Below are 19,656 nucleotides of genomic sequence, written 5' to 3'. Positions count from 1 at the left end.
AGAATGCTCCCATTCTTTTTAAATCAGGTACTAGATAAATACAAAGGTGAAAAATTGCAACAAACTACAGAATGCTGTCTGCTACTAATAATTAATTAAGCAAAGGAAGCTCACAAGAAATTGGATTCTTGGTTTATTTTAGTAAATTAGAACATACTTTGGAGGGTTAGTGACTGAAAATGTCAAGTAATGTAATTTGCAAGACATTTGCATTTGCTCTCTCTTTATGTCATTTATTTCCCATATTCTCACTCTGTGCCATTAGACAGATTTCTCCAGATAGAGACTTGACCATCTTAAACACACCAGAACTCCACTGTGACTATATGCCATGAGACAGGCTAATAAGATTTTATAGAATATAATTAAGTTTCCAGGGAAATTATTTGACCCTTCCTATATCAAACTCTATGAAATAAATCATATTAAAATGGCATTCTACTGAATTAAATCCCTAATATCAAGAAAGTAACATGTTTATCTCAATCCAAGGTGACAGAGGGAAAAGAAACGGGAAATAACAGTGCTAAGATTCCATGACAGGACATTAAATTAAATTCAACAAATAATCATTTAGAACCTATATGCACAAGGCACTATGAATATAAAAGACATTTCCTGCCCTGAAGGAACTTAGACCATTGGAGAAACTAGACATGAAATTCGGAAATGAGATGGACACTGACACTTACTGAGTGCCTGCTCAGCCCCAGGTACTTTATGCTTTCCAATTGAATCTTCACAAGAACCACAGGAGTTCCTATTTCTCTTCTCATTCTACAATTGAGTAAACTGGGTTTCAGAAAGTTTGATTGAACTGGGTTTCTATTACAACGTTCATGTTCTTTCTACTCTATCCTTAACTCTAACACAGGCAAGGTAGTAAAGAGAATGCAAAAAAAAGAGATAAAGGTAACATTGGTGAAAACTCAGAAAACTCACTGATATTGACTGAGGGACTCAGACCACATAGAAGACGTAAGAGAATTTGAATTGGGCCCCAAAGGACAGGAAGTCTTTTAAGAGTCTCACATGGAAACCAATTCTACCCAACACTTCAAACACAGCCAAAATCAGTTCATTTTCCCCACTTATAACAATAAACAAATTTCTTTTAACGTAATTTTAATGACCTTTATATGAAATATTTATCGTATTGTATAATCATTTCTATGCCTTGCCCATTTCTTGGTTCATTCTCACTATGTTCAAATCAAAATAAAACCTTATTTAAGATTCTAAAAAATTTAAGTAATTTTATCTATGATTTAAATAATACAAGCTATTTCACTGACAAATCCATTTAACTCTAAAGCATGTTTTAGCCCCCGCACTTTGTCTTCCCTAAGAAATATTAGCTCTACTTCTTAAATATTTCTTCTTCATATTTATCTCTGTGAACATTATACAGCTCCAAATGGGAACTTTAGAGCAAACACACTTGTAAAGAGTGCTCAAAAAACACAAAAAACCAACACTTCCCAGTAATATGCCCATGGCCAAAGAAGTAATGGAGAAAATCCAGTAACAATACATCATCACAAGAATATTTTAACTAAAGGTCGGAGTTTGTATAATATGGAGAGTTCAGCTTGAACTTTCGTTATCAGGAATTACATCCTCCATTTATTGATAATAAAGAGTTCAAAATACTGTAAAACCATGATAATTTCATTCATTTAAGCAGTTTTTTTGCTTACAAAAGCAATTAATTGTCAAGGAGAGGTCATATGAAACCTGTGGTGTAGCTCTGGCTTAGCTCCCTATTGAACACACCCCATCCCCACCTGCACACATTTACACTTAAAGATGCTAAAGAGTGAAAGCAATAATCTTACTTTGCAAATGATGCTGAAGTACGGAAGATAAAACTTAGGTTGAGGCCTAGATTTTAAAGAGCATTCACTTGACTTGAACATTTTTTTTTAACAGGCCACAATGGTTAATCATTGAAACAAACCTCCAAGATTTTCTATATTTGTTCAGTACATGATAATTTTTTTATATTGATTATTTCTCCAAATAAATGATCTCCCGGTTGGAGACAAGTTGGGGAAAGGAAGCACAATTAATTCAAGAGATTTTTAATACTCCTGGATTTTACTTATTCAAAGTTTTGAGTGGGAATTTAAAATGAGCCAAAAACCCCAGAATAATTTGTTGAACCTTGAATTTTTCCTGTGTGCTTTTTTTAAACTCATTATAAACCAAACTCAAACTTTAAAAAGCTCAGTGAATTAGACTAAACCCAAAACAAACCTTGGACATACAAGATAAGAATGGGTGGAGAAAAACAATATCCCTAAACCCAACACTTACTGGGAAAGTAAGCACTGTCAACACTCCCAGAGTGTGTTTTCTCATCAAATTATTTCTGCTCAGAAATAATAATAGTAACCCATCAAATAAAACAGCAGAAACTATAATTGTTCATCTCACATTAAAATAGCTGACAAATTGTTTTGCAAGAAAGAGAAGCATAGAAAAGGCAACAGGGAAATGTCTACTTTGTCTCAGCAGTCCCTTTTCCCAGATACATTTTTTTCTCCTTTTTTCTGACAATACATATATAAATAAATCTAAGCCAATGTTCTATACAAATTATGCATCCAATGAGTTCATGTAAATTATGTAGATTCATGGAGTAATTTGAGAAAGATACGAAGAAATAGGCTGAAACAGCAGGAAAAAAAAATGCAGCCAAGGCTCTGGCAAACAAAGTTTTCCTCGCCCTCAATGCCAACGCCCTGGCTTCCTTTCGTAATCAGATCGATTGATTCAAATAACTCTAAAGCTCCAGCAGCCTACTAATTCCCGTAATTTAAAAACATCAAGTAGCATTGCTCCAAAACAAGAGCTAGCTCCACAGTCATCATTTTTTTCTTATTTAGTATTTCATGCATTTATACAAGGTGCTGGATGCTACCCGTAGCATGAAAAGAAATCCCATACTCGCAGCAATATGTGTACAAAAGGGTATCCAAGAAGTGCCTGATGGAAAGCATTATATCACCAAGTGTGATCTTAGTGTCCCTAAATTGTCTGTTTGAAACAATGCCAAAAGTTTCTAGAGACTAAAGCAAAAGGAAACAATAGTCAAAGAAATAATATATTGATCCTCTATAAATATTAATACTTAGAGTAAAAAGAAATTGTTTTAAGCATAAGAAATGGCTAATCTACCTTACTTAAATATGGCAACCACAGAACAATCAAAAATAAAGTATTACAGAGAAAGAAATTACTTAATGTTTCTGAACTTAATCCATTGACTTTCATACATATTTTCCAAATGAACTTACAAGATGATAATACCACTCGTTAAAAGGAAGTTTACAACTGAAGCAGAAAATTAAAGCTCACACACATACCTCAAATGATTTTTTTTTTTTTTTTGGCTGTAAGGAATGATTATAAAAGTTAAGAACATAGGGCAAAACTGGGCTTGAGATCTAAATTAGAAACAGTTCTATGTAGGTGAAGGCACACTGGTCTTGAGGTCTGAGGTTCAAGTCCTTGCTATGCCATTTTAAAACTGCATCACTTTGGACAAGTTATTACTATTTCAATTTTGATTGTGTTATCTATAACACAGGACAAACTGTCTTTGCCTGCCTACTTCATTCAGTTGTTGTGAAATCAGTTGAGGAAAAATAAAAGACATTCATTCAACAAACATTTCTCAATGAGCAACATACCAGACATGTAAGAAACAGAGGAAAACAAAAGAGAAACAACTCTTACCCTAACAGGTTTTGCAATCTAGCTTTATAGGTTACTGCTTTATAAACTTACAAGTTCCATAAAATTGAAAAGACCATTGTCATTAAGCTCATGACACCTTTCAGTAGTGAACAAGGACTGAACAAAAGGGTCATTCAATAATTGTTTCTAGAACAGCATCACTGTGCAAAGCACTGGGCTTGACACTGTGAGAAACATCAAATTTATGGTGAGGCATGGTTGGAAAAATGACGAAATCATTGATGCTTTATGAAAAGTTTGGCCAGGCGCAGTGGCTCATGCCTGTAATCCCAGTACTTTGGAAGGCCAAGGCTGACAGATCACTTGAGGTCAGGAGTTCGAGACCAGCCTGGCCAACATGGTGAAATCCCATCTCTATTAAAAATACAAAAATTAGCCGGGTATGGTGGCATGCGCCTGTAATCCCAGTTACTTGGGAGACTGAGGCAAGAGAATTGCTTGAGCCCAGGAGACAGTGGTTGCAGTGAGCCGAGATCGCACCACTGCACTCCAGCCTGGGTGACAGAACAAGACCACGTCAAAAAAAAAAAGGTTTATGGGCAATGCCCCCAAAGAAATCAGCAGTTTACAAATGGATAACCCATTTTGAGAAGGGTCAAGATGATGTTGAAGACAAAACCCACAGCAGCAGACCATCCACATCAATTTGTAAGGAAAAACTTAATCTTGTTTATGCCCTAATTGAAGAGGACAAACAATTACCACCAGAAGCAATAGCCAACATTATAGACATCTGTACTGGTTCAGCTTATACAACTCTGACTGAAAATTTTAAGTTGAGCAAATTTCGCCTGGATGAATGCCTAAATTGTTGCACACAGATCAGTTGCAGATAAGACCAGAGTTTTCACTGAAATATTTTAACAATTTTAATTTCATCAAGCTCTTTAAGTATTCCTTTTGAGAAATGTAACAAAAGACGAACGTGGATTTACCAGTATGATCCTGAAGACTGAGCACAATCAAAGCAATACCTACCAAAAGGTGGAAGTGGCCCTGTCAATGCAAAAGCAAGCCAGTCAAGAGACCAAAGATCATGGCAATCATTTTTTAAGATGCTCAAAGAATTTTGCTTGTTGATTATCTGGAAGACCACGGAATGATAGTATCTGTTTATTGTGATAGTATCTGTTTATTTGAGAAAGCTAGCCAAAACTTTAGCAGAAAAACACCGGGAAAGCTTCACCAGAGTCCTTCTCCACCACAAAGCTCCTGCTCATTCTGCTCATTCCTCTCATCAAACAAAGGCAATCATTTAAGTTTCAATATAAAATCATGAGGTATCCACCTTACAGTCCTGGTTTGGCTCCTTCTGACTTCTTTTTGTTTCCAAATCTCAAAAAATATTTAAAGGGCATTCATATTTCTTCAGTTAATAATGTAAAAAAGACTGCATTGGCACAGTTAAATTCCAGGACATTCAGTTCTTCAGGGATGAACTAAGTGGCTAGTATCATTATTTACAAAAGTGTCTTCAACTTGATGGAGCTTACGATGAGAAACAAAGTTCATATTTTTTATTTTTTTCTTTTAATTCCATTTTTCTATGAACTTTGTGAAGTCCCCTCATCATTACCCTGCTTAAAATTCTTTAATGGTTTCCCCTTAGCTTTCAGACTATAGTTCAAACTTTGCAACTTAGCACATAGACCTTTCAAATTGGGTCTGTGCCTACCTTTCCATCTTCAACTCTTGTTCCTCCCACACAGTTTACCCTTCATCTCAGCCATTCAGGACTATTACAAGTCTTTCAGCATACATCCTCCTCTGCAGGTAAAACGCCCTCTGCCCCACTACCTTCTTTCTCTAGTCAACTCTCCAAACTCAGCCACATAGTATTCATTCAACATACCCTCTCTTAATACAATTCCCACCTCCATAACACTTTGTACCAACCTCTACCATAATAACATATTGTTAATTTACTTTTTATCTAGTCTGTAAATTCCAGGAGAGCAGGATCATTATGGTATTTTTAGAAATTTTAATCCCTAGCACATACTAGAGTGATGGTGACTGCCACAAAGTAAGCACACAAAAATAATGATTTGCTGAGGTGATTAATTAATTAATCAAATCAGAGATAACTGGAAAGGTGCTGATTCTTTCTTTAAAAATAAAAATTTTACATGGTTTAAATTTGTATTGTCAAAGGTCATAAAATTTCAATTAAACAGGAGGAATAATCTCAAGAGATCTATTGTACATCATGGTGACTACAGTTAATACCAATAAATTATATATATGAAAATTGCTAGAGTAAATTTAAGTGTTCTCACTACCAAAAAATTGATAAGTATAAAAGGTAATGCATATATGTTAAATAGCTTGAGCTAGTCATTCCAGGATGTATACATATATTAAAACATCATGTTATATACTATAAATGTATATAATTTTTACTTGTCAAAATAGGGGGATATAGAATGGATAGTTAATGGATATAAAAATAAAGTTAGATGGAAAAAAAATCTGGTGTTTGGTAGCACAATATAAAGACCATAGTTAACAATAATTTATCACATATTTCAAAGTAACTAAAAGAGTGGAATCAGAATGTTCCTAACACAAAGAAATGATAAATGCTTGAGATGATGGATATTCCAATTACCCTGATTTTATCATTACACATTATATGCTTTTATCAAAATATCACATGTACCCCATAAATAAGTACAACTATTATGTATCCATATTAATTAAAAATAAAATTTAAAATATATATATGTTTGAAAAAAATTTTCTTCTTCCCTAAAATTTCCAATAGGAAATTCATGACAAATCAAAAGCAAGTGTGCCATATTTGTCTCTATTTCTTATTTCTCCTCTTATATCTTGATGTGGTTTGGCTGTGTTCCCACACAAATCTCATCTTGAATTATGACTCCCACAATTCCCACATGTCATGGGAGGAACCCGGTGGGAGGTGATTGAATTATGGGGGCGGGTCTTTCCTGCACTGTTCTCCTGATAGCAAATGAGTGTCACGAGATCTGATGGTTTTAAAAACGGGAGTTTCCCTACATAAGCTCTCTCATTGACTGCCATCATTCACATCAGATGCGACTTGCTCCTCCTTGCCTTCCACCGGGATTGTGCAGCCTCCCCAGCAAGGTGGAACTGTAAATCCATTAAACCTCTTTCTCTTGTAAATTTCCCAGTCTCAGGTATGTCTTTATCAGCAGCATGAAAACAGACTAATACAGTAAATTGGTACCAGTAGAGTGGGGTACTGCTGTAGATACCTGAAAATATGGAAGCAACTTGGGAACTGGGTAACAGGCAGGGGTTGGAACATTTTGGAGGGCTCAGAAGAAGACATGAAAATGTGGGAAGGTTTGGAACTTCCTAGAGACTTGTTGAATGACTTTGCCCAAAATGCTGATATACATATGGGCAATAAAGCCCAGGCTGAGGTGGTCTCAGCAGGAAATGAGGAACTTGTTGGGAACTGGAGCAAAGGTGACTCTTGTTATGTTTTAGCAAAGAGACTGGTGGCATTTTGCCCCTGCCCTAGAGATTTGTGGAACTTTGAACTTGAGAGCAATGATTTACAGTATCTGGTTTAAGAAACTTCTAAGCAGCAAAGCATTCAAGAGGTGACTTGGGTACTGTTAAAGGTATTCAGTTTTATAAGGGAAGCAGAGCATAAAGTTTGGAAAATTTGCAACCTGACAATGTGATAGAAAAGAAAATCACATTTTCTGAGGAAAAATTCAAGCCAGCTGCAGAAATTTGCATAAGTAATGAGGAGCCAAATGTTAATCCCCAAGACAATGGGGAAAATGTCTCCAGGGCATGTCAGAGGCCTTCACAGCAGCCCCTCCCATCACAGGCCAGGAAGCCTAAGAGGAAAAAGCAGTTTCCTGGGCCAAGCCCAAGGTCCCCGTGCTGTGTGAAGCCTAGGGACTTGAGCCCTTTGTCCCAGGGTTCCAGCCATGGCTGAAAGGGGCCAATGTTAAGCTCAGGCCGTGGCTTCAGAAGGCAACTTCTGAAGCCTTGCCAGCTTCCATGTGGTGCTGAGCCTGTAAGTGCACAGAAGTCAAGAATTGAGGTTTGGGAACCTCTGTCTAGATTTCAGAGGATTTATGGAAATGCTTGGATGTCCAGGTAGAAGTTTGCTGCAGGGGCAGGGCTCTCATGGAGAACCTCTGTTAGGAGGTATGGAAGGAAAATGTGGGGTTGGAGGCCCAACGCAGAGTACCTACTGGGGCACCACCTAGTGGAGCTGTGAGAAGAGGGCCACTGTCCTCCAGACCCACCCCAGAATGATAGCTCCACTGACAGCTTGCACAGTGCGCCTGGAAAAGCCACAGACACTCAATGGCAACCCATGAACGCAGCCAGGAGGAAGGCTGTACCCTGCAAAGCCACAGGGGGAGAGCTGCCCAAGACCATGGGAACCCACCTCTTGCACCAGCGTGATCTGGATGTGAGACATGGAGTCAAAGGAGATCATTTTGGAGCTTTAAGATTTGACTGCCCTGATGGATTGTGGACTTGCATGGGGCCTGTAGCGCCTTTGTTTTGACCAATTTATCCCATTTGTAACAGTTGTATTTACCCAATGCCTGTACCCTCATTGTAAGGGAGGAGACCACCCCTCATATCGTCTTATGCCCAATTTCTGCCTTCAAAGAAAGAAGTAAAAACTAAAAGGAAACGAAATCCACAGGGAGACAGCCCAGTGCCACACCCTGGGCCTGGTAGTTAAAGATCGACCCCTGACCTAATCAGTTATGTTATCTATAGATTACAGACATTATATAGAAATGCACTGTGAAAATCCCTATCCTGTTTTGTTCTGATCTAATTACCAGTGCATGCAGCCCCCAGTCATGTACCCCCTGCTTGCTCAATCATGACCCCCTCACACGCACCCCCTTAGAGTTGTGAGCCCTTAAAAGGGACAGGAATTGCTCAATTGGGGAGCTCAGCTCTTGAGACAGGAGTCTTGCCGATGCCCCCAGCCAAATAAACCCCTTCTTTAACTCAGTGTCTGAGGAGTTTTGTCTGTGGCTCGTCCTGCTACAATCGTATCTAGGAAGTAACTAACTTGCTGTTGATTTTACAGGCTCATATGCAGAAGGGACTTGCCTTGTCTTAGACGAGACGTTGAACTGCGGACTTCTGAGTTAATGCTGAAATGAATTAAGACTTTGGGGGAATGTTAAGAAGGCATGATTAGTTTTGAAATGTGAGGACATGAGATTTGGGAGGGGCTGGGGGCAGAATGATATAGTTTGGTTGTGTCCCCACCCAAATCTCATCTTGAATTGTAATTCCCCCAGTTCTCACATGTCATGGGAGGAACTGGGTGGGAGGTAATAGAATTAAGGGACCAGGTCTTTCCTGCACTGTTCTTGTGATAGTGAATGAATCTCATGAGATCTGATGGTTTTAAAAACAGGAGTTTCCCTGAACGAGCTCTCTCTTTGCCTGCCGCCATACACGTAAGATATGACTTGCTCCTCCTTGCCTTCTGCCATGATTGTGAGGCCTCCCCAGCCATATGGAACTGTAAGTCCATTAAACCTCTTTCTTTAGTAAATTGCCCAGTATCAAGTATGTCTTTATCAGCAGCGTGAAAACAGACTAATACACATCTTAAATACCAGTCTCGACTTGCTCTTTTTCTTTACATCTTAATATGCTTTTACGTATTTTGCCTAAGATCTTTCACAAAATATACATAGCTCCTAACAGCTCTTAATTATACAGTAATTTTCCCTTTATCGGCTGCTGATATGTTCAATAATAAAAGGCTTTAGAAACTCTTTTTGTTGGTACATATCTGCCTTTTAAATAGAGGGTGGCCTCAAAAAGTCTCAGCTGCCAATATGGTAGTGTGATTTTTCTGTCAAAATAAATATTCATCACAGTCAGAATTATTGTTTGTCCACAAATGCTTTATAAAATTATGTGACAAATGTTAAATATACATTTGACAAAAGTTGTTAAATTCTGGAGCCATTTCTTGTAAGATGTTGGTCTATTACCTAATCCAAAGGGATCAACATTCCCAAAACAAATGAAACCTGACTATGGTATGATAAATGGAAAAAGAAAAGTTAGTTCAACTCAACAGTCAAATTTCCCTTCATTTTTAGGAATAAGTACATTTCACTCCAAGGGCCAAAAAGTGGGAGCAAGATACCACAGTGGAGAAAGATGGAACAGGAAAAGAAGGTGAAAGAGAACTCATACCAGTTCTTGCCAAGTAATTCATGTCAAATATCATTCAGTCTTCACAAGACCCTTTCAAGGTATTCAGAATAAGTTATATTCTCCCCATAACTCAGAAGAAGAAACCAAAGCTCACAGATTTTTAACTTTCCCAAAATTACCTGGCTAATCAACAACACAGGTGGGATCCAAGCAAGGTCTCCATGCTGCCAAAAGCCATGTTTTCTCCCCATAATGTCGTGACCCAGTAAGCAGAAGCCATCCAAACCTATTTTCTTCCAAATAAAATTGACCCTTAGAAATCCAGATGCCAGGCGGGGCACGGTGGCTCACACTTGTAATCCCAGCACTTTGGGAAGCCAAGGTGGGCAGATCACCTGAGGTCAGGAGTTTGAGACCAGCCTGGCCAACATGGCAAAACCCTGGTTTTACTAAAAATACAAAAATTAGCCTGGCATGGTGGTGCATGCCTGTAGTCCCAGCTACTTGGGAGGCTGAGGCAGGAGAATTGCTTGAACCTGGGAGGCGGAAGTTGCAGTGAGCTGAGACTGCACCATTGCCCTCCAGCTGTGCAAAAAGAACAAATCTCTGTCTCAAAAAAAAAAAAAAATACAGATGCCAATAAAACAAGATGTGGAATCCTAAGAAGAACAAATAGCACAGAAAAGCTTGAAACACTTGAACAGTATCAAAGAGAGAAACATTTTAACTTAAATTCCTATAAAAAATTTATAAACAATGGTAACAATAGAGCCAAAATACCTTTCCAAGTTTCTACAATTGATGAAATACTGAAATATCAGCATTTTTTTTCCCTGTGTCCCCTATTACCTTTCATTTGGACCTGTTTTCCCCAAAAGAACACACACATTTCCTTAAGGAACTAGACACATTTAAAAGTGCCATGTCAGGAATCCTTGATTATTTAATTTGGCAGTACTTGTCCGTTTCCGGGTTGCTCAGTGACCCATGTTTACACTAGTTGGTAGTCTCAGACTATGTCCTTGGAAATGTTCTATTGTAATTGCTTCTCCTGTGGCAGTCTCAGTGGAGAGAGTATAATTTAATAGAAATAAGAAAGCTTTACAAAATCGGGAAATTTATATAGATACATGCTATTAAAAGAGAGTAACATCTCATTTATCTGACATCTAAAAGGAAATATACTTCAAAAGGGTTGAAAAAAATCTGGTATGTAGGAAAAGTCATAAGAAGGAAAATAAGTTTGAGACCAGTCTGGCCAACATGGCAAAACCCTGTCTTTACAAAAAGTACAGAAATTAGCTTGGCATGGTGGTGTACACCTGTAACCCCAGTTATTCGGGATTATACTCGAAATATACTTCAACAGGGTTGAAAAAAATCTGTTATGTAGGAAAACTCATAAGAAGGAAAATAAGAGTAAGACCACTTAAAAAAAATTGTGAGCTCAGAGGAATTCTTTAATGCTAGGAAATAAAGAACAAAAACAGAAAATGTAGCAGGAACTTGTGTAAGTGTCAGGAGGGCAAAAAAAAAAAAAAAAAAAAAAAAAAAAAAAAAAAAAAAAAAAATCCAGAAGCCTGCATGAAATAGTAAAGATGGAGGAGAAGAAAGGCAGGCCTTGGTCCATTACATGCAAAATAAGGGCAAGAAATAAAAAGGCAGTCCTCTGTTTTGGGAGGAAAAAAAGTGTGTGCCCAGGAGAAATTCACATCTTTAAAGTGGACACACTCCTCCCACCAAAAATCTATAATAGATTATTATATAGTAGGATTGGGGAGTGTGGTGGCTGACTACAGAATTCTTCTTAGGAAGGGCACTACCTATACTGAAGAAAATACCTTAATGAGTAATTTAAGGTGGGTAGTGATATCCTAAGGACACAAATAAGCAGGGGCCAAGTCGAGTGCTAGAGAGATAACTATTCTTGACTGCATTCCCATAAACAGAATTTAGAAGTCTGAGGGAAAGTAGCTAGAGAGAAAAAATGTGGAAGGGCAATGAGATGGAGTTGCTAAATAAGATTTTGAAGATTTCTAACATACAAATTGAAGCCACTTAGAATATATTGTTGCAATATAGAAATCCCTCCCTTCCATCTTCTTGTAAGTTTCTGTAAGGTTTACTATACTCACATATTCTGGCCTACTCTGGCAGGGTTAGAGAGAGAGAGAGAGAGAGAGAGAGAGAGAGAGAGTGTGTGTGTGTGTGTGTGTGTCTATTTGTGAAAGGGGAAAAGGCCAACTCCAGATTCTGGGTGAACATAATGTAGAATAGAGATAGAAAGACAATCTATAAATGAAAGTAATTCAGTGGAAGCAAAAGCTTGGAGCCAGAGTTGAACCTGAAAATATGAGCTCCCAAGGAATTTGCAGAAATTTGGGGGAGAACATTATACTTGATAGGACACAGAATAAGGGTTTAAACTAATTATACTGAGATCTTAAGTGCAAGAAGATCCCAGCAAACAAGTGGTTCTGCATCATAAGTGGATTATGAGTAATTTAAAAAATGAAGGTCAGAACAAAAGAGAAAAGAAATAAAAGCAGGCAAGCAATGGTCACTTAGAGCTCTTATTGGGTCATTAAAAAGCAAGTCATGCCAAACTAATTTCATTTCCTTTATAACTGAGATTACTAGACTGATAAATCTACAATGCCACAAACAATATATCTTGATTTCAAGAAGGTCTTTCAAGAAGTGCTTGAGGAGGTCCACATAAAAGCTTTGCAAACTGTGATCTCCTTCCTCATGTTATTTGCCATTTACTTTCTGTGTCTAATCACATCAACTTGGAATCCTAGGACACAGCAGAGCAAACTTGTATTCCTGCTTTGCCAAACTCTTGCAATCATGTATCCTTCATTCCACTTATTCATCCTGATTATGGGAAGGAGGAAGCTAAAACAGACCTCTCTTTTGGTTTAGTGGCAGGTGACGTGCTGAGTGAAAGGACAGAAACTCTCAACTCCATAGATTCACAAGGGGAGCATCGTGTGTCTTCTAGCAGAAAATAAACTAATGGTGTCTGAAACATTGTATATTTCTATTGGTTTTTCCATAGCGTATGTGCTTGAGTAATTTCAAAAGATACCTAGAACACTCTTTTATATATATATGTGTGTGTATATATATATATATATGGGTGTATATGTGTATACGTGTATGAATAACAACATTGACTATAAATTATGAAGCTGAGTATATTTCACATATATAATGTATGCATATTTTATGATAGTTCATTGTATGATATTTCATGTGAAGCATTTATTATCTCTATTTATAATTAAGAACTTACAGCTTTTATGAGGAAATCATTGCTGTTTTCCATTGTAATTTGTACCCCATATATGTAGTACTTAACTATCATTGTTTGAACCTCTAAAGTTTTGAATTGTAAAGACGTTCAGTTCTAAATCAATGATGAGAATGTATCTCTGGGTAGGTTTTGTTTCATTATGAATTCTTATTTTATATTTAGTATAAAGCAAATAGAATTTTTGTTAGATAATGTTGTACACAATAAAATTTGAGTGACAAAAAAAAAGGAAGAAATAAAGAAGCATGGTTTATACAGCAGCCCAATGAAGCAAGCTTGAAGCTCATGTTGAAGCTTTGAGAAAAGCTTCAACAACTTTTCTCAAAGGGTGTTCATATTTGATTGATATTATCTAAAAGAAAGATATAATACTGTTTTCCATGTCATTAAACAATTTTTCGTGAATAAATTTTAAAATGACATAAGGTTAGGAAAGGAAGACAAAATCGAGAGTCAAAGGATCCTGATGAACTATAACAAAAAGCTAGAATTAATAAGATAAAGTTCAATGAATATAAATGTAACTTCTACCTTTACATATTTTTTAAAAAACTAGTATCAGAGGAGGAAGACCTGGATTAGGAGTAGTTTGAGCTCAGAGAGTTGGAGGTTTTAACTGTTTTCAAAATCAATATGAACCAACAACATGACAAGGCTATTGTGATAGGTAAGATCATGTTAGACATTAAATCAGGGATGCAATTGTACATTTATATCACAGAATGTTCACATCAAAGAGTTTGTTTTGATTTCAAGACATTGATTTCAACATTTTATGGAAGTTACCTACAATCCAGAGTGCATAGAAAAGGATTTACAGAGATGATTAGGGGGACTTCTATTTCTTGCAATGGCAAATTAGAAATTCAGTCTGATCCTCTGCTGAAGGAAACAAATAAGGTTTGATGATAAAACAACTCATCTTAAAACATCAAAGAGCTAATAAGGCAGTGAGAAATTACTTGAAATGGGTTTCAGAAGAGCCAATGTTCAGTATCCAATCAAAAATAGCCATTCACATTCTAAGACAAGACACCATGAGCAAACTCAAGGAAAATGATAGCAGAAGCAGGCACCCTGGGAGTCCAAACACCAGAGTTCTCAAACCTTCCGGATCAGACAGTTCTGCTTACCATGTCGAGCAGATCAAAATAAAGATTGAAAATTTCAGCAGGAAACCAGAAGTCATACAAAGAAATATAAGTCAATTTGAAAAATACATAGAAATTCTATGGTATTTAGAGTGGTCTGGAACTACCATATAAGGAACATTCAAAAGTCAAAAAATTTTCAGCCTAGAAAAGGGGAGACATAGGTAAGTCCCAAGAGTAATCATCAGTTATTTGAAAAGAGCTTTTTCTATTGCCTTGATTCTGTGTTGCTCCAGAAAGCAAAACTAGACCCACTATTTGAAATAGCAGGGAGGCAGTTTTAAGCTCAGTTTGAGAAATATGTCTCCAACAATTAGAATTGTCCAAAATCAGCTTCACTGTCTGAGAAAATTGAGATTGTTATCCTTGTTAGTGATCATCTACTGTTAGGCAGTTGCATATATTGCATATTATCAGAGAGTCTTTCTACTTCACGTAAAATATCAAACTGTAAGGGCACTGAAGTTTCTCCACTATGATTCTTTTGATTCCAAGTAGAAGCTAATATTGTCATAAACATTATTAGAAAAATTCCAAACTGACATTTCCCAAAGTATGGTTTCAGAAAGTCCCAGGATAAATATACTATGGAAGAGTTCTGGGGTCAAAAACATTTGGGAAATTCTGAGTTAAGCCGAGTTAAACAGGCTTCTTCATGGCAATATTTCTCAACAACTTTAATGTGCTAATGTGCATCAAAACATTCATGGGAATTTATATGTGCAGCAATGATAACTTACAAAAAGAAACAACTTTTTTCCTTTTCCATATTTTCAAGACATGTTCTACAGAATACTTTTGGGGAAATGTTGGGCTAAATAATTCTAATCTTGATGATCTCAAAAACAATTTAGTGGTTTTCATTCTACATGAAGTCTTGAAAGAATTGAGTTGATAATATGATTCATATATAAACTTTTCATGAGGATGAAACCATGAAAAACTATCATAATTTACCACAAAAGATGTTCCCTTCTCTTTGATAAGATGCCACTTCCTTTTTCATAACATATCACTCTTTTACTACACATACTTATATGTGACATATAATCTAGTTGAAATTGAGGCTCTAAGTGTGAGAGAGGATGGTTAGAATTTAAAACACCTTCTGGCATATCTAACTTACTTCAACAACTGGTTGTAGGTCCATGAATTTGCCAAAACTTTTAAAAGCTGTTTGTAGTTAAAGCTGTTTTAACTATTAGGGTAGTAAGCTCCAAAAGTTTTAATTCTTTCCTGTTGCCTTGAGCAAGTTACTTAAATTCAATGTGCCTCAGTTTTCTCATGTGTTAAATAGAAATCATGATCATAGGGCTGTCATAAGAATTGAATTAAAAGAGATAATCCAGCACAGTGTTTGGTACATTATAAAAACCCAATAAATATTAACTCTAATTTTTACTGCAAGAGGTACTTTGCTTTTGTTTGATCTACAATGCCATCCTCCTTCATTTGCATGGCATAATGTAGGTGAATTACCGACCTCTGTGCCTAACTCCTAGTGGACACTCAACTAAAATGGTAGTGAAGGTGGTTTTATCCTTTATATACAGTTACTTCCTAATTGGTTATGAAGGTGGCAGTTTTCACATTACAAAAGTCCTGCATTCTGCCCTATCTCAACAAATCTAGAGTCTAAAACAGGAATTATTGGGTCATTGGAACTAGGTATTACCATGTCACTGGAACTAGGAATTACCTGCCACTTAATCTTTTGTACCCATTTCTTTTTTACAGCATTTGTTAGTGTCTGTATTCAAATATGAGACAAATGAATCTCAGAAATGTTCAGTAATTTGTCTATGGTTATTAAACAAACCAAGAAGCAAGTAACAGAAACCTTTGCTCAATTATGTCACCTACAAATCCACTAGTAAACAGCTGCTGGTGATGAAAACAATTCCCTTTCCTAAAAAGCTACTTAAACTAAAAAAAAAAAAAAAGGATCGAATTGCTCTTTTTACTGTAATAAAACTATCAGTTCAGTAATTTGTCTATGGTTACTCAACAAACCAAGAACCAAGTAACAGAAACCTTTGCTCAATTATATCACCTACAAATCTTCTAGTAAACAGCTGCTAATGATAAGAACAATTCCCTTTCCTAAAAAGCTACTTAAACTAAAAAAAAAAAAAAAAGGATTGAATTGCTGTTTTTATGGTAATAAAACTATCAAAAGAAAAAAATGGAAGTACAAAGAGAGGGTCACTCTAGTGTTAAAATAAGCAATAGTGAATACAAGAAAGATATGGCCAGGTGTATTGGCTCACACCTGTAATCTCAGCACTTTGGGAGGCCAAGGTGAGAGGATCATGAGGTCAGGAGTTCGAGACCAGCCTGGCCAACATAGTGAAACCCCATCTCTACTAAAAGTAAATAATACAAAAAATTAGCCAGGCATGGTGGTGTGTGCCTGTAATCCCAGCTATTTGGGAGGCTAAGGCCAGAGAATTGCATGAACCCGGGAGGCAGAAATTGCAGTGAGCCGAGATGACCATTGTACTCCAGCCTGGGTGAAAATGTGAGACTCCATCTCAAAAAAACAAAAAGAAAAAAAGAAAAAGACAAAGACAAAAAGAAAGATGCAAAGAAAGGTTTAGTTTAGCAGTTAGAGAAAATTATTTTGACAAGAAGGTTAATCAAATAAGACCATTGTTTGCTTAATACAGTAGCGATAGTAAAATCACAGACACTTTATGAAAATGCAGATGTATTTATAGACAGAGTATAAGGGTCCTTTTCAAGCAGAAAATACAACAGATATAAAAAGAGTTCTTTGCAACCTTTTCATCTGAACACTACTAATGATTTGGTCAAACTAAGAAAACAGACTTTAATAAAATTCTCTTTCTACTAAAAATGTGCTAAGTGGGTTTGTCTGAAAAAATAAAGCATTCAGGATATCTTGCTAACTTTGTATCATACTAGTTAATATGCATTATTTACTTGTATTAAATACATGTCTACATTTTCCTAATGGATTACTACAGACATCACAGACTACCTGTAAACATGCACTCTTTATCCTGAATCAAGAGGACGTGGCAAAGTAGAATTCATTTACAAACCAGGATAAATTTCCAAATGTCTTAAGCTTTTTCTATTTTTCAAGTCATTTATACTCATATGTTTATTATATATTATCTCTATAATTATGTTATTTATTTATAGAGAGCATAGTTATTTAAATGATGTTATTTATTTATAGAGAGCATAGTTATTTAAGTGATCAAAAGTCTATAACTTTTCCTAGCCATTTCCTTATAAGCAAGCCATCTTCTGTTTAATTTCCCATTGGCTTTAGAACTAACTCTGGCTTCCTTATTTTGAGGTATACATTAGTCTTCACAACCCAGTCTAGTCTGCTTCTGAAAGGGTGATGTTAAGAAATGAGAGTGAAGCCAAGATGCACTAGGATCAACGCCAGGTTCAGAGAATGAAATTAGAAGTGAAGACAATGCCAAGGTAAACTAAGCCATCTTTTACTTACAGCTGACACATGTTGCAAGAGGCACATGACATCAATCATGTCCGCAAGGATAAGGAGTCTCGTCACTGCAGCCAGCAAGGCACGGGCAGCTTGAACCACAGCCTCCCTTTTTGGGAGAAAACAGGGGTCATCTGTAAATCTCTCAGCTGATACTTTCAGAGCTTCACCTGAAAAATACAACCCCAAATAAGTTATACTTTAAGTTTCAACTATGCCTATTTCAGAATTTATCAGCTAACCTAATTCCAAGTAAATTCCAAGACTAAGCATAATATAAAAATATTGTCAGTTGACAATTGTCAACACATGGTTTCTCAATAAACAATGCAGTTTCAAATTAACATTTGTTTTTGACAAATATTCTGGAATTAAGAAGCATGATATCATTTTCCTGCAAGAAAATTGTGCTCAATTGACTAGGAACATCTAGTAAAATTGCTGTCCACTTCTGCTTTTGCTGAATCTCGTTTCTGGTAAAAGGTTTTATTACTAAAGCTTCAATCATAAACAATCCTGCTTATAAAAACAAGGTAAATCTTTATTGAGTTGGAAAGTAACTCAATGGATGTTAGAAAAGAGGTAGTCTTTAAGATAATAAGACTGCAGCTCTCTGATAAAAGTTTAACGTAGGCAAATTTATTCTAAATTGTCAATATAATGAATAAACTATATCCTAGATTTAGTCACAGAAATAGTACTTCATAGTGCATAATTGTTAAAGAATATTGTGTTCACTATTTTTAATGCCTTTTCATTTAAAATATATCTTGTTATTAAATATGTATTCATTCATTGTTTTACGTTCCCAGTTCAGAAGGGTATAAAATGAAAATATTTAATAAAAATCTCTCTTTACTCCCATCCAATAGCATAATTGATAATTACCACATCCACTATTTTTTAAGTTTTTAAATCTAAACTTATTTTTATTATAAAAGTATTATAATACATGTCCATTACTTTTGAATAATTCACCACACCAAAGAACATCAAGTAAAAATTTTAAAAGTCTCCAAACTAATCCCCCAAAGCACCAACTATTCAGCTCTTGCATATCTGTCCAGAAATTTTTACATGAATGTATGATTTATGTGTATAAGTATATATAGATACATATGTTTTATATACATAAATGTATACATGTTTTATATATGTATGTTTTCTGAATATATTCATATACATTCATATATACAAATATATGTTTTATAAACACAGAGATTTTATAAGAAAACATAGTTATTGTATGTGTTATAAGAAGAGAAGATAAAAATATAGAGCCTTTAACAAGTAGTATCCTACTAGAGAGATTTTCTATAATTTCTTCTTGCTTATCAATTTATTTTCCTTTCATACTGGGAAACAGATGACCAGCAGGCAATATAGCACAAGAATTAACAGTGTGTACTCTGGAGCCAGACTGCTTCAATGTCTCTGTCCTAGTATCTTAATCAAGTCACTTAACATCATTACTCTTCATTTTCTTCTTTTTAAAATTCATTAATAATAATAACTACTATTTTATGAGTATTAAATAAGAGTACATAAGGCATATTTCATTGATACACTGTAACTTATTTTACCAGGCCCCTAATGAACACATAAGTCATTTCCAACTTTTTCCTATTTCATATAATACTATACAGAATGCCCAGGACATGTATCTTTACACGCATGAACAAGTTTAGCCGTAGGATAAATTCCTAAAAGTAGAATTCCTGAGTCAACAGGCAAATGAATTTTAAGTTTTGTTACATATTGCC

General features: G+C 35.9%; 1 protein-coding gene across 4 annotated transcripts in view; it reads right to left on the bottom strand.

Annotated features, from left to right (window-relative positions):
• The window catches only part of CTNNA3 (catenin alpha 3), a 1,846,283-nt gene that overhangs the window by 1,602,593 nt on the left and 224,034 nt on the right, over positions 1–19,656 (bottom strand). For all 4 annotated transcript variants that reach the window (XM_077946706.1, XM_077946707.1, XM_028827066.2 and 1 more), the window contains one exon: positions 17,897–18,063. In XM_077946706.1, coding sequence (XP_077802832.1) covers positions 17,897–18,063 — 167 coding nt within the window. The remainder of the gene's footprint in view (positions 1–17,896; positions 18,064–19,656) is intronic.

Source organism: Macaca mulatta, chromosome 9 (assembly GCF_049350105.2).
Source record: "Macaca mulatta isolate MMU2019108-1 chromosome 9, T2T-MMU8v2.0, whole genome shotgun sequence".
Lineage (NCBI taxonomy): Eukaryota > Metazoa > Chordata > Mammalia > Primates > Cercopithecidae > Macaca > Macaca mulatta.
Note: the sequence above shows the minus strand (reverse complement) of the source record. Positions and strands in the feature narration are given on the sequence as shown.